This window comes from Cyprinodon variegatus, unplaced genomic scaffold (genome assembly GCF_000732505.1).
Source record: "Cyprinodon variegatus isolate N-32 unplaced genomic scaffold, C_variegatus-1.0 Scaffold423, whole genome shotgun sequence".
Taxonomy (NCBI): Eukaryota; Metazoa; Chordata; class Actinopteri; order Cyprinodontiformes; family Cyprinodontidae; genus Cyprinodon; species Cyprinodon variegatus.
Genome location: NW_015150876.1, coordinates 595836 through 612057, shown reverse-complemented (window position 1 = coordinate 612057; position 16222 = coordinate 595836). Strand labels below are relative to the sequence as shown.

At 37.3% G+C, this 16222-nt stretch overlaps 1 protein-coding gene across 5 annotated transcripts in view; it reads left to right on the top strand.

The window, feature by feature from the left end:
• The window catches only part of LOC107093407 (dynamin-2), a 34903-nt gene that overhangs the window by 2344 nt on the left and 16337 nt on the right, over nt 1-16222 (top strand). For 3 of the 5 annotated variants that reach the window (XM_015388448.1, XM_015388446.1, XM_015388444.1), the window contains exons 2-11: nt 10149-10222; nt 10429-10578; nt 10703-10906; nt 11111-11209; nt 11287-11447; nt 11522-11664; nt 12011-12146; nt 12246-12313; nt 12832-12970; nt 14759-14845. In XM_015388448.1, the coding sequence (XP_015243934.1) occupies nt 10149-10222; nt 10429-10578; nt 10703-10906; nt 11111-11209; nt 11287-11447; nt 11522-11664; nt 12011-12146; nt 12246-12313; nt 12832-12970; nt 14759-14845 (1261 nt within the window). Of the gene's footprint in view, nt 1-10148; nt 10223-10428; nt 10579-10702; nt 10907-11110; nt 11210-11286; nt 11448-11521; nt 11665-12010; nt 12147-12245; nt 12314-12831; nt 12971-13556; nt 13696-14758; nt 14846-16222 lie in introns of all 5 variants that reach the window. The other 2 variants (XM_015388447.1, XM_015388445.1) reach the window with 1 other exon arrangement.

Here is a 16222-nt window from a genome sequence, read left to right as displayed (position 1 = left end):
GAGACAGGACCAATTGTCAAAATTTTGGTGTCGATCATTCGATTTCATCCTGGACACTACAGAAAATGGGCTAAAAGTGTTAAAAACTGGAATTCTCCTTTAATGATTTGAATTCAGAAGTTGCATTATCCATCTGTGGTTTGTCATTTCCATTTAGCTTTTCCCCTAACTTTGCATTGGTATTTGTAGGCTGATTGATTTTAGTCAAAAATCAAAATATAGATTTTTGTTTAATACTATTTCTTTCCTTCTTCAACCAATGTTGAGATTCAGATTTTATTTTGAGTTTCCTTAGCACCTACCACAAGCAAGTAGATGTTTCACTCCAGTGTTTAATTGTTTTCATAACCATAAAACCTCTTTCTTGTCTAGAGTCCATTGTCAGAGGACTTTATTGTTACTGTTATGTGGAAACTTGCTTACTTGTACTTGCATGTATGGCTCTGCATGCTAGCTGCAGCTCTCCTCCCTTCTGCATGGCAGCAAACCCACTATAAGTGTATAGCTGCCACATAATGGGATGGAGTGAAAAAGTCTCTATCTAACCTTCATTAAATGTAATGAGACAAAAACTGAGTTTCTCTGCGATTTAAAAATAGCATCTTGTTAAATTGCGATTACATATGTAATTATTTGAGTAACCCTAGCTTAGCGTTCAGCCATTCTCCATTTCAATTCAATTAATCTAACACAAATTCTCAGCATGTCTCTTCAATGAAGTTTACGGACAGGTTCAGTTTCCATACATATAGATAAAATAGACAGATTTATATGAAATGTTTTCCTTAATCTTTATTATAATGCAAGCAGTGTAATTCAGTTTAATGCCATTTGTTTTGGAAGTTATTTGTCTTTGAAGCATAGAATCTACTTTGCTCCAATAGCACTTTATAATGTTAAAGCCCCTATCACACATTTCCAACTACAGTTTACATGCAAGGTACCTGCAGTGTTGGGCACGTGACTTTGAAAGCAGACAAGGTGAGTTATACAAACTGAAAGCATCTGTTTTAGGTGGAGCCTCATTACAGTATGGAAGCACTTGGGTGGTGCTCCACATCACCATAACAACAAGCAGGGTCATGACTCATTGTTGACTTAAGGGCGTGTTTAAACCCAGGAGGAGTCTATAACCCACCATATATGTAGTACAATAGCACAGAAACAATAGAAATGTAAACATAAGATGTGACAACATGATGTACGATTCTGACACAGCGAATGCTTTGTCTTTGCCTCGCCTGCTTCAACTTTTTGCTGATTGTTTGATTTGATACAGTGAGGAAAATAAGTATTTAAATACCCTATTTTTTGCAAGTTCTCCCACTTAGAAATCATTGAGGACTCTGAAATTGTCATTGTTGGTGCATGTCCACTGTGAAAGACATAATCTTAAAAAAAAATCCAGAAATCACAATGTATTATACCTATTTATTTTTATTCCTTGCTGTATATTCAGAATCAGACTTAATGTAGAATCAAACTTATTTCAATCAGTAACTTTTTGCCATCAACACTTTTGGTGCTGCTCAGGTTTAAATAATTTCCTTACTATAAATTAAAAAGTATAAAAGGAGACCGTTGAGCTATGGTTTCTAGGATCCGTCTACAGAATCCGATTGTGATTGGTTATGTGATGTTTTTAGAGATGCATGACACTGGTTTGCATCCCATCATTATCATCATCATCATTATACTAAAGACAAAATAAATCCATATGTAAAAAGAGAGAAATAGCTACAGAAAAGCAAGTGAATACAAAATGCAAATATAAAACATACTTCAGCTGTACATAACAAGGGTTTAGTTTGAAATACCTTGCTATTTTAAAGCATTTGATAACTATGGCTAATGATTAGGGCTGGGTAAAAAAATCGATTTAATACATTTTGAATCGATTCCTTTACATTTTTGCAAAATCGATGTCTAGGGAATGAGATCGATTAGTTTTATAGAGAGGCGTGTGACGTTCACATTCAAATGAGCAGGAAACCAGCACACAAGATGACTTCAAGCCAGACAGCTGCAAATATAGCCAATAGGTTGACTGAAGACATTAACAAACGGGGGCTGACCAGCAAACACCCTGTAGTTGTTACAGACAATGCTGCAAATATGGTGTACTGGAGATAATGCAGCTTATGCATGTCTGCTGTGTCACGTCTGCTTGCTCGAGTGTGGCTTCACTTTTGACAAACAAGTTTGCACTTATGAGACAGTTTTGTTCACATCTCAAGTTTAAACTGTCTTATTTACAAGTTTGCACATTGTGTTTAATGTGACAGGAAAACATAAAATACATGAGTATTTTGAGACACAGTTGAACCTTTTTCATTATTGTAAAAACAGATCAAATCGGAATTAATCGATTTAGAAATGTATTAATCAAAATTGAATCGATTCAGGACTTTGGTGAAAACACTCCATACTAATGATAAAGTAAACAATCTACTAGCTGTAAGGCTTCTCAATCAAATAATGGCCTTCAATGTGCAACAAACGAATGTATTGCACAGATGCTGTTTTATAGTTATCTTACATCCACTCTCTCTAGGAAGAAACCAGTTCCAAGAACTTTAGCTTCAATCTGACCACTCCTTTGATGCTTCTCTTCTTTCTGACCTCAACAACCGTATCTCCAGTGTCTGATTCCTTCTTGGCTCATGTCTCAGGCAGACTGTTGCTCAGAGATGCAGTTTAGTTCAGAATAAAAACTTGTAGTTTGGCATCTGAGGTTTTACATATTTGACTGTTATTATACAGGCAAGTGTACAGGTGTTATACAGTCTACGTAAACAATGTGATTTACTCTTATTTTCTGCTCTGGGATTTGATGTAATGGATGAACTGAGACCTGTTATTTATTTCCAATTTAGTCTCATCATATTCTAAATGTTCAGATCTCTAACAGTTTATTTTGCATTAAACACAAAAGTTTACTAAAAAATAGCACAGCAATGAGCATTGGATTTTCTGGTTATTATCTGGCAAATAACCCACAATTTTTCTCCATTTTAAATGATAGGTTTTTGTGTTGTGAATCCATACTCCCGATAGTTGGTGGTTCAGATATCATATCTAGCACTGCAGGCCGGCCTGGGTGGAGGAGTTATCAGATTTGTGGTGTAGACTCATGCAAACAAGCTGTGGAGCAATTTGCTCAGGTTTAAATACATTTGTTTACAGATATTTTTTTTTTTTGTAGAGCTTGAGACTTTTTTTTTTTTTCTTTTAACCATCATGTTTTAAAACTACGTCCTGTTAACTTAAACATAACTAGGGATTAAACCGAGCACAAAACTGTAGATTATTCCATCTCTGTTTATGAAAGCAAACCTTCTGTCTGCCGTAAACAAAAATGTCTCAGTTTTGATCCTTGTGGGTCATTTTAAGATGTACAAATGGTAATTAAAGGGATTTCCCAGTTAGCTGTTGGATGTAAAATGTGGCTGAAGAGGCTTTGATGCATAGATTACTTTTGGTTCACAGTGACAGACAAGGATGTGGGAATGCGGGTAGCTGTCATTATGTGTTCATTGCCATTCTAAAGAGCCTCTGAATAAGCTCAATCACACCAGAAACACATTTTTTTTTTTGTGTGCAACCATGCTCCCTTGAGAGTTTGGTGCAACCTCAAAGTTTCTCACACTGGTTTTCGTGTGGCGTTGTGGGCCTCTCTACTGGAATAAAGAGACCTTTAGTAGTGCGCCGTTGTTTTGGGAGGCTGGTATACTTTTTTTCCTTTTGATTTCTCCTTCTTAGAGGGTGGCACACAGACTGATGCTTGTCTATAAATGATTCATGAAATGATACACAATCTGCTGAGCCTCCTCTATCATTTAAAAGGCATCAATAATAGAATCCTGACCGCTTGCTTCTTTTTGATATTCCGCTGCCATTTATCTGACTCTCAATAAAAACCTAATGTTCAGTCCTGTATTTAGCTGTTTTCCACCAACAGACTCAAGTTAGAGCCTTATTAAATGAATCATTTTGTGTGAACAAGCTGAGCTTATCTTTTATTTATTTTAGGTTTAACTTAAAGTTCTTGTACAAAATGATTAGCGATGGTGAAATTATTTGAATTTTTTGAACAATAAGAAGTTATCCGCTTTTAGAGAGCTGACTGTTGTGCTTCTTATTCAGAAACGTTTTAGTATTCAGAATGTTGAGCCTCTTTGTCTCTCTTTTTCCTAATGCTATATGTTAGCTCTTTCTCCCTCATTTGCTTACAGGCCCTTGCTTTTTATACTGCCAACCATAGGGACAACTGTCTGCATACTTTACACTTTGTCCATGACGCAACACCAGTGCTAAACCACAGACGTGTGGGTTTTTGCTGATCAATGGATTTTCTACTCGGTCCCATCCAGAATGTTCTGCTCTATGAACACAGTCTGGGAACATACAGTGGCAGCTTGTTTCTCTTGTCTTGCAGCAGACATGATTTCCCATCTAAAATCAAATGGCTGGGGGAACTTTGCTTTACTCTTTTCAGTTATGTGGGTCGGATTGTGATAAGGAAATGAAGGGAAGCTTCCTTAACTCCGCTAGAATAATTCACTGACTACAGCTGTGTGATTTCAACCAGATGTGTGTTTTTCAGCTGATGAATCGTGAGGCAGAGGGAAAGGAACGAGCATGAGGGGAAACATCTTTATCAGTGTCTGCTGCAGTAATGACTTACAAATGGTCACTGATTATTCAAGCACTGCTTTAAACATACAGTACTCTGCTTTTCTTTATCCTGCTGGTAAAAAGTCAGAATTCGATACACTAAATAGACCCATTTTTGTCATAGACTGATGTTAAATTGATATCGGTAAGATAAATATTTTTGATGTTGAAAAATGGCACCAAGTAATTTTACTTTCTCGTGAGACGTCTTTTTATTTCATTACATCACCAAAGTATTTAAACAAGACTTGAATAGAACTAGTAACTTTTTTTTATTTAATAAGAGCAGGAGAATATATACAGTATAGATAGGGGTCCGCCAATTGCAGGATTTTATCCGATCACCGATTCCTGATCTTTAAAAATCCTAAAATGCCAATTCTGAATTTGATCGATACAGATTTTTTGATTTTTTTTCAATTCTGAATTTGATCGATACAGATTTTTTGATTTTTTTTAAATATATATATATATATATATATATATATATATATATATATATAACTGACACTGTCAGTTGTTATAAGATCAGAAGACACCTTCAATATTTTAATCTCTTTCTGAAAAACAATCAGTCCCATGAAACGATAAAAACTTATGAAATTACTGCTCTCGAATATACATCGAAGTAGTGAATTTCAGACCTTTGCAGAGGTAGATAGGTTTGATGGAAAAGATCTGTTCCACAACCAAAGAATCAGCCTTTCAAGATTTCTCAAAATTAAGGAAATCGAGGCCGATCAGTGGTTGCACCGCTTATTATGTATAAAGATAAAGGGGCAGAACCAGAAGGTTTAATGTATGTGAGAGGAGAAGGAACTGCAGTGCCAGGGGTTGCTTTCATTAAAAGAGGTTTTTCCTCAGCCTTGATGTTCTGGCTCAGATACTGTGAATATGGACCAGATCATGTACTGGATGGGTGGATTAGCTGCAATGATGAAGACTTAAAATATAATTTTAAAGAGGTTTTGAGCATCTCTAATTTTAGTTAGCATCTTAACAAGTTATTCCTGTGTTCTTATATTTGCTGATGCTCATTAGATTACCCCACTGATGCTTTGCTACTTCACTTATGAAACTTATACATGTTTTGACCAGGTTACTTTCAGAGGAATTTTTGTCCAAATGTTAGCTTAAGTTGAAAGTTTATTTGAGCTGAAACAATTAATCGGATTAATCAATTATTGAAATAATCCGCAACTAATATAGTCATCGATTAATCATTAACCGGACTATAGATCCTCTAAAACATGCCTTTAGCTGAGAGAGAAACCCTTTAGGGCTACTTAGTTAAATAAGATCACATAGCTCTATAACTAGAGCTGAAGCGTATAAAATATTTTTTTTAGATGAACGTTGTCGTTATATATTGTTATATTTGGACTTGTGAAAATGGTATTTGTGTTAATAACTTATTAATGCTATCATATATCCTCATTATAGCTGTAGAGTGTTTTTACTGAAAGCAATAACTGTCATCAAGTAAATAGCTGTGATTGAAGAGAGTTGAGTTCTTGTCATTAGGTGGTAAACTATCATGTTTCCTGGCATAAAGATAGAGGGGCAATAACATTTACAAGTTTAATCTGACAGAAGAGTTTTATTATCAGCTACTGTTATCCACTGTACCTCTATGTTACACAGTTACCGCATTCCTGGTATGCTTGTATCAAATGTTACAGCCATAGTGTAATTTTATGTTGAGAGGAAAAAAAAGGATTTTATGCTGTTGGTTGATATCCCCAAAGTAACCTTGTTCTCTTTTAATCTCTCAAGCTTCATGTTCATAAAAACCAGCTAAAAGAATAAATAAATATATAAATGTGGGGAACGGTGATTATTTTATGTGGAAAATCTGTATTTCTATATTATTTAACAATTTTAGTTTGTAATACCATTATCTTCAAATGGGATTTTTTTTTTTTTTACAAAAGGCTTCACCACATAAACACTTAAACAATACGGTTTTAAATTAAAGTTGATTGAAGCAAAGGCTATTTTTTCAAAAGTAATGCACGTCATTTTGTAATTTTTTTCTTATGAAACTTAAGGTTAAAAAACTAAAAATTCATTTTCTCACATTTTTAGAAAAAATGGAGATAAAATTTTTAAGCCATAATTCACTGCATAAAAATCAATTCTATGCTTTTCCTATTTTGATGAACTCTGTCACCCATGTTTTGCACAGAAAGCTTAAAGAGAACAGACTGAGCTTTTATATGTTTATATTGTTTCTCAATCATTTATTTTTTTTCTCTTGCAGCATTTCTTAATTGTTTACTACCGTCTGCTTGTGTTATGCACCGCAGTTGCTTTGAGCAATTAGCCTTTTGCAAGCAAGTGGCCAAGATAAGGCATCAAAGTGTGATTATATTTAAAAAGTAGTCAGTAAGCATAAAATCAAACCTATGCATCACTAATTTATTTTAGATCTTTTAAACAGATATTTTATGCAAGGTGGCAAATTCTTTTATAACTTTGCTAGTTTAACGTTACTTGTTATTCTGCCATCATTAGTTGTGCAGTTTTTTGGGTACTGTTCGCTTAGGTTGCCACACAACTTCTCATTGTGGTTGCAGCTAAAAGCAGAAGTAGTGGGGCTGCGAGGACATTCTGCACTTCTGTTCATTTTAGCTGAATTACATTAGACAACCTGGAACTTCTTTTGTTTTAGAAAGTTTACAAAACCTAAAACATAAACCAAAAAAAAAATTAAGAACAATATTTTTCGGCCTATAAACGCTTAACAAAATCACATGTCTGCAGCAGCCTAAAACAAACTTAATGTTGTTTTATATTCAGTTGGAGGATTTTCATAAATACAGAAATGAAAGTATCACTACAAGCTATACAAACTTAACAAGAAACAGCTCAACAGGAAAGCCTTTGCAAAAAAATCGTGTCCTAAAATGACGATATAAGGTTTCAGGAAATAAAACATAAATTTCAAGTCACTGATTGATTGATTGATAGGTTGACTTTATTAATTTCACAGTGGAGAAATTTTACCGTTACATCAGCTCAGATAGACGAAGAGGAAGGTGCCAGAGGAAGAAAAAGGTGCATGGGATATATACATACAGTGCACCCACATCTGACAGCTTTTTTTTTAATAGTAGGATCATTATTATACAGGGTTATTGCACAGGGTGTTTACATGGGTATTTTTATAGATGGATATTTATATTTATAAATATAGTTATTGCACTGGGTGTCAGATATAGAGAAACAGGTTATTGCACAGGGAATCAAATAGTAATTGCACATTATACTTTGCATAACTTATTGCCATTGTATTGTTGTATTGTAGAGTCAAACAAGGTGTAGAAGTCTTTAACTAAAGACGCTGCTCGGCTTCTCTATAGTCTTGCGCAGAGGTTGAAAGGTGTTATCCGTGATATGTTGTTTACTTTAAGAGCAGCTTTCTAAAACCTGACTCTAGTTAAGTTATTTAAATAAAACACCTCTGTACAACGAAACCCTGTAGACATATCATTTACTGTAAATTGTCATTTTGCCCTATTTTTCTGTCAACAGAACAATGCTGAACAGGCATGATTTAGCTGTTTATGAAACTGAATGTGCTGAAAGGCATACTGTTTAAAGCCATGCTGCTGCAATAAAATCATAAATATTTTACAACTGCAATGATTTTGGCCAGATCAGCAAAAAATCTTAGTTAAAGCCAAAATAGTCACCTGAGTGACCATTCATTTAACATTTTACTGCAAAATTGTTACTTTATTTGCTTTCAGGAACAAAACATTGTTGGGTCAAAAGTAATACATGGTTCCTTTTTTTATATAAAATTGCCTAATGCATCTGTCAGTTTGCTTCTGTCCTGCACTAATTATTTTTGGATAAAAGTTTATTTGACATGTTGAAAACTGTGACTAATTCCGGTCCAGTCATTTGTTTTTTTGCATTATACATAACACCAACAGACCACATTAGTGAGGGACAATTATGACGGTGGCTCGCAAACATTAATGGTGTTGTTGTTATTGCCTTCAAATGCATTGTGTTTGAAGTGAACTTTGCATAACACGTTAAAAGCATAGGCAAACAAAATAAAACATAACATATTGTGGTCAGCTGTGTGGGATCTGCCGTTCATTTCCATCCATCCTTCCTCCCTTCGTCTATATATCTACTTTAGGATCCAGTTGGTCATTGCCTATCTGCAGCACGTTGGGTGAGAGACTGCATCTACCTTGGAAATACTGCCAGTCTAACGCTGCTCCTCGCTGCAAATAATTCAACCGGTTAACATAATGTTTGTGTTATTTTAAACTATGGAGTTAGCTGGAGTTTGGAGATACAGATCTGCTGGAAAGTTTACTTCCCCTTACCATTAAGGAAAAATAATAAATTCACACTAGTAATTCAAATAATAAAAAACTGAAAAGGGTAGTAATGGTAATTTTGTAAAATAAAATTCAGATTTGTTTTATGTCTTTGATAGAAGAGTATGTAAACAAGCACAGCTTTACGTTTATGGGTCTGTATAAAGGCCTTAGTTGCAACCTTGGATGTTTTCACTGTGATTAAGAATTTAGAACTGTGTTGCGTTTGCATAATTAAATGAATTAATGAATTACATTTCATTCATAAAATGGGTAGTTTCCCTGGTGGATTACTAAAGTATTGCAAAATTGAATAAAAAAAAAAAAAACTTGTTGGATTGCACATAACACAGTCCGATGTCAAAAATATGCTGTAACCTGATAGTCATGCTGCCTGACAAACTTCCTAACTGCTGCGGAGATGGTCTTTTTGAACTGAAATGTTTGGAGGACCTTTGGTCTGCTCTGTGAAAGCATGTTATTTGGCAGCTACTGCCCCCATGTTAGCAAATACTCTAAAAATAAAGGAGGAATAGATGGATGAGAGGAGATTAGCACCCTGGATGTGACTGATCATTAAATGTTCAGCCCAGAAGCAAATAGGTCAAGAGTTTATTTTTGCACTTTGGTTAAAATGTTTCTCATCCTTAATTAATCTTCAATCCATTGTCTGAAAGATGCCTTATTGTTTACTTATTATTACTAAAGTTTGTTGAAATTAAAATTAGATTATTAGGAGAGAGCTGTAGTAGTTTTTATTTACTTGTATATAAAAAAACAACAACAATGTTATCATCTTAGCTGGTGTTCTTGCACATGAGCTGACCTCTAAATATTTCATGATAGAATGAGTCGTGTTTGACATTTTTTGACCAGATAGAGAAAAGGAATGATAATTTCATTTTTGGTTTACTGTTGACGGTTTTGTTATTGAAAGGACTATAATGAAAAATGAAATGTTCTTCCCTGTCACTCTGACCTTTATTCACTTTATATACCGTATATATATATTTTGTAAGCTACATTTAATCCAGCATGCTTTTATTGTATCTGCTCTGGTAGCTTTTGTTTCAAACCATTAATAATGTTTTATCTGTTTTTCATTCCTTCCCCTTTTTTGCTCAGGGACTTTCTTCCTCGCGGATCAGGCATTGTTACCCGCAGACCTCTCATTTTGCAGCTGGTAAATAATAAAGCAGGTGAGCACGCCTTTCTGGAGCAACACAAAATCCCAATTTTCTTTCATCACTGCCCTGCATATGGCCTCTCTTTTGCTGTGCCTCAAGCCAGTCACACTATTTGCTGCTTTCATGTCTCAAATGTAATTTTCTGCCTCTCTTCACCACTCCTTTCTCCTTCTTTTTCTGCATACATCTCACATACTCATTTCTAACCTCCTGTTTAGAATATGCTGAATTCCTGCACTGCAAAGGGAAGAAGTTTGTGGATTTTGATGAGGTTCGGGCAGAAATCGAGGCAGAAACGGACAGGATTACAGGATCCAATAAAGGCATTTCTCCTATCCCCATTAACCTGAGAGTCTACTCTCCACACGGTAATCAAAGTTGTTCCAATTAATATCTTGATCCAGAAACATGAAAGCTTACTTTGTCAGGATAAAAGAGGAACATTTTCATTATTCTTTCCAATTCATATATATTTTTCTTCTTGTGTGACAGTTTTGAACCTGACGCTGATTGACCTCCCGGGTATGACTAAGGTTGCTGTAGGAGATCAGCCCCCAGACATTGAGCATCAAATCAGAGACATGCTGATGCAGTTCATCACCAAGGAGAGCTGTCTGATCCTGGCAGTCACCCCTGCAAACATGGACCTGGCTAACTCAGATGCTTTGAAGATTGCCAAAGAGGTGGACCCACAAGGTAAAGCATACAGCTCAACAGTGAAACCTCAGATTGCCACTACAGCCTTACATTCACTTGCCTGATACCTCGTAATTCCCATTGAAACCATTGCAGCAGCCAGCATGGATCTGTCTTCTCCCGTTTCTTTAAATAGATTTTTGTATCAACAGAAAAATTTGATAAAATTCGTCTAAAACATGCCCCCTTCATACATATGTGCAGGTCTTCGCACCATTGGAGTTATAACAAAACTGGACCTCATGGATGAAGGCACAGACGCAAAGGATATTCTGGAAAATAAACTGCTTCCATTAAGGAGAGGTTAGTATTGTATGGTACACACACACACAGTCGGATTTCCATGACATTTACATCTTGACTGCTCTATTTTTGTCTAGGCTACATTGGTGTGGTGAACCGGAGTCAAAAAGACATTGATGGGAAAAAAGATATCCGTGCCGCTTTGGCCGCAGAGAGAAAGTTCTTCTTGTCCCACCCTGCTTACCGACACATGGCAGACCGTATGGGCACCCCGCATCTACAAAAGACCCTCAACCAGGTTGGCATTCTTATATTTAGGCATCGAGATTGTCCACGTTATTGAGATCTAAAATACCACGACTTTGTCCGTAGCAACTGACCAATCACATCAGGGACACTCTGCCGGGCCTGCGCAATAAGCTGCAGAGTCAACTCCTCTCATTGGAGAAGGAGGTGGAAGAGTACAAGAATTTCCGTCCCGACGATCCGACTCGTAAGACGAAGGCGTTGTTGCAGTGAGTGCAGTTTTAAATGTCTATTTAAAGAGTAGATTTACACTTTACTGCCTGCAACTTATGCACAATAAAGCATAAGTACATTTAACCTTCTTATTTGAATTGGGTCTTTATCAAGTTAACTTAGATTGTAGCTTCACAGTACATGTGTTTAGTAATCAGTTTGCACAGAGTGGCTGCATGTTTACACATCTTTGAGTTTAAGAATAAACCGAAAAAAGGGGATTAATTGCACAGTGCCATAATCTTAAATCACAAGTTACTGAAGATCATGTTTTACCTATATTAGATATTAATGCTTGAAAGAGATGATTTTCACGCCTCGTCTTTTGTTTAAAACATAAAGGATGGTTCAACAGTTTGGTGTGGACTTTGAAAAGTGCATTGAGGGATCTGGGGACCAGGTGGACACCAATGAGCTGTCAGGTGGTGCCAGGATCAACCGTCTCTTCCACGAACGCTTCCCCTTCGAGCTAGTCAAGGTTGACCATTTTTACACCGATTTCTTAACTTCCAGTTTTGAGAAAGGTATCAACTATACTGGATTTTGAAGGTTTTCTTTTATCTTTCTTGTTTTCCAGATTGTGTTTGATGAGAAAGAACTGAGGAGGGAAATCAGTCACGCGATCAAAAATGTCCATGGTGTCAGGCAAGTAGAGTTCAGCATAGAAAATTCCTGAGACGATGCACATGTGAAACTTATTAACACTGAATACTGTGGTTCTTCCTCTGTCCAAGCTGTGATTAAAGGCTAAGCATTTCAAACTAGTTGTACCGACTGAAAGTGATGTATTTAGAAACTGTTATCTGTGAATGTGGTTTGTTTTCAGTTCTAATGTTTCTAGATGACTGTCTTCGAAATTTCATCCACTTCTTTTTTGTTGGTGTCTGATAGTGTTCAGTTCATCTTGTTTTGATGTAATCTGGATATTTATCATGTTTGTATTCTATGTTTCTTAAGGAACTGTGCCGTCTTGTGTAGCGTCATCTGCCATTCTTTTGTATTTCATATTTGCACATCCAGGTTTTTCATTGTTTGAAACCTTCGCTTTTTTTTTCTTTCTTTAATTTCCTCATTGTATATTTTTATTGGATGCTCCAGCCTACATGTCTGTTAACTGTTCCATGTGTCGGCCTCTGTGCCTCTGTCTCTCTGTGCATCCTCAGAACGGGGCTGTTCACTCCAGACCTGGCGTTTGAGGCCATCGTGAAAAAGCAGATTGTTAAGCTGAAAACGCCCTGTCTCAAATGTATCGATATGGTCATTCAAGAACTCATCAACACAGTCAGGCAGTGCACCAACAAGGTACTGCAAGTGTCCAGCATCTCCCGACCGGGCCAAGACTCAGAGCAGGGGGATTAGGGTTGTAGTAGAGGGCGTGCTGCTGACACAGAACGCTAGCTGTAGCACAGAGGAAAGTTAGTCAGATTTTAGGGCTTTGATTGCGGAAAGTCTCAAGCAGTTCGCCCTCTGCCAGCCCGGCCCTGAAAGCTCTGAGTTCAGGCGGCGTTGTCGTGTTGTGGAGTGTTGTGACGGGTGACGTGTTGTTGTGGATAAGAGACATTCCCAGGACTGAGAATCTCCCGATCTCACCTGGACAAGCTGCAGGTCTCATAGCTCAATATAATCAGTATAACAATAAGTCTATTTTTATCACGCAGACCAATTTTGGATGGAAGCGGATCATTAGGAAAGATGATGTGAACAACCTGCGGCTTGTCCTCCACTGTTTGAGTTCTTGCTAAACAATTAGAAACAGACTAATGTGCAAACACTTCCTGTCTTATTCCTCTCTGTCTTTTCCAAATTTCCTCCCTTTTCCTCTATTTCCACCTGAAACTTTCTCTCTACTCTTACAACAAAATGCAAAACTAACCCTATGACCTTTCAGAACGGGGCTCTTCACCCCTGACCTGGCTTTCGAGACGATTGTCAAAAAGCAGATCCGCAAACTCAAAGAGCCCAGCCTCAAATGTGTGGATCTTGTGGTGACTGAACTCACTGCTCTCGTCATGAAGTGTGCCAACAAGGTAACCAGGGAAACATATGCCATTTTAATGCCAACATGGGAGAAGAGCTTTTTTTTCAAGTTGTTATCTTGCTGTCATCAGAGCCCAGTTTTCATCCACTGCTGCTCATTGCTTTTAAAGTCTCTATATATCGTCCTTTTTTTTTTTTTTTTACCATCCTGTCGGTGTTTTTCATTATGTTGAATGTGAACATTTTTCTTGGAAAACTCTGCGCAAAATTTTGAGCTCTGCTTAAAAATTTTTAATGACCAGCTCATCACGTACATCCGTACCTTTGCATCAGCTTTCGGGCGTAGCTTTCCCCAGCTCCTGCTCTGCTTCCCTTTTTTTGCCCTTGCCCATTTGAGAACCAACCTACTCAGTTCAGTGATGCACGCTTGTTGACCCACACGGCAGTTTGACATTCTATCAGCTGAAGTGGAAAAAAATTGAACTGATAAGTGGGGTTAAAAGGAACTATACCTGAACATGGCAATTCATTTCGTTTGTAACAGTGCGCCACTGCCATCTTGTGGACAAACAAGAGCACTGCTCAGAAGGAAATGCTCTGTGATGCAAAGTGAGCAGAACAAACAGTTCCCTGCCTTTTGGGTTTTCTCTGCCTCACCCCTGACTCTCCTGTCATCCAGTCTCCACTAACATCCGTTGATTTAAATCTGTACCTTCAGTTAACGATGACAGTTCAAACTATAATTGGCATGTTTAAACTGGATGTTACGATTTAGGATAAAGTTGTTAGGATAACATTAAAGGTCATCTTTGACTGTTGGTACATTGGCCTCTAACACTCTAACAACCACCATGTATTTAAAATCCTTGGTGTGCTTGCGTGTTGGATCGTGGTTACCTGCATTTGTGTGACACTGAAATGTCACTTGACAATGTTTTTACTTTTTTCTTTTTTTCCTACTTATTCTCACTTCTCACTCCTGTTTTTCTCTGATTCTTGTTGGTAAGTCCTACTATAAGGTCAAGCTTATGTGTAAGTGTGTGTGTGTTTGTGCGTTTGTGTGGGTGTTTGTTGGTGTTAAATGCCGCAGTTACATGTTTTGTTGCCTTGCAGCTCAACTCCTACCCAAGACTAAGAGAGGAGACTGAGAGGATTGTTACCACCCATGTAAGAGAAAGAGAAGGGAAGACCAAGGATCAGGTGCGTTGCTAGGCTATTAATCTGATGGTCTACTGGCTCATCGGTCATTTTGATCAATTAGTTGTGCTGCCCAAGGGCACTTCTGGATCCTGGACTTGATTCTAGACCCTGATGTTTTCCTCCAATTAGGCTTCTAAACCAAAGCTTTAAAAACACAGTTTATAAAATCAAGATAAAAAAATAGGGGTTTGTTTGTTAGTCACGCAAATTGCAATGGGGTCAAAGATTCTTAGCCCCTCCTCTCGCTGGAGTTAAATACGCTAGTAAAAGGTGAATGCATAAGAAAAAAATAGCTTTTATAAAGCTTCCCTTAATGCTAAGGCTATACTGTAGCCTATTGAGATACTTGGCAACTAAAAATGCCAAAGAATGCTGACCAGCTCTGAAACGGACTGTGCTGCAGAGTTAGAAAAGACTGCAACCCTGACAAAGCATTTTAAAGAGAGGCTTTGTCTTTACTGAAAACTACCAGATCTCAGCGCCTCATTAGCTAATGGTATCTGTTCAGATGTTAGACTGGTTTGCTTTGCTGCATCAGTCTGAATTATCCCATCAAGCTGTGTTTCTGCAACAGCTCCCCTTCTACTGCATGTGTGAGGTGACGCAGTTAAAAACCAGCAGCTGTTGGTGGATAATGTGACTCGTAATAAAATGACTCAAACGGGAGGCTGGGCTGTAACTGACGGTTCCAGCAGCAGCTAGTGAGGACTCTTTATTTTGCTGATTCAGATGAATCACTCAAAAGAAAATATGCGCGTTTACCATAGGTCAGGTATTTCCTCGAGGGCCGCTGTGCTGCAGGTTTTAGAGGTTTCCCTGCTTGAGCACAGCTGATTGCCATTGATAGCTGATTATTAGGCTTTTGCTGAACTGCGATGATCAGAATCATCTGTGCTGAAGAAGAGAAACCTGCAGGACCTGCCATAGGTCAACAGGGCTGCTGCTGAATGCTGTTTCAAATTATGACAACCTTTTTAACGCTGGAAGGAAGGTGTTTTTGTCTTCTATCAGTGAGATTGGGGCCAATTTATTGCATCATGTACTGGATGGTCAATGCTGTTTAACTTCATCTTCCTCTACAGCTGAAATAACCTGAAAACTGGTTATTCTGTCAATCTACAGTTAGGGTGTTTTAAACAATACAGGGAATGTGATGGAGCATTATGGTTATGAATCAGTGGTTGATGCCTACTAGAGCTGCCTAATGATTTATTTATTAAAAAATGGCCCGCCTACAGTCTTTCCCGAGATTAAAGCTCCGGAATCTCTGCTATGAAAAATAATTTGATTTAAAGCTACAGTGTGTAATAATTACAGGGATATACAGTCAGAAATGTAATATATTATACATAACTATGTTATTTATCATCATCTACG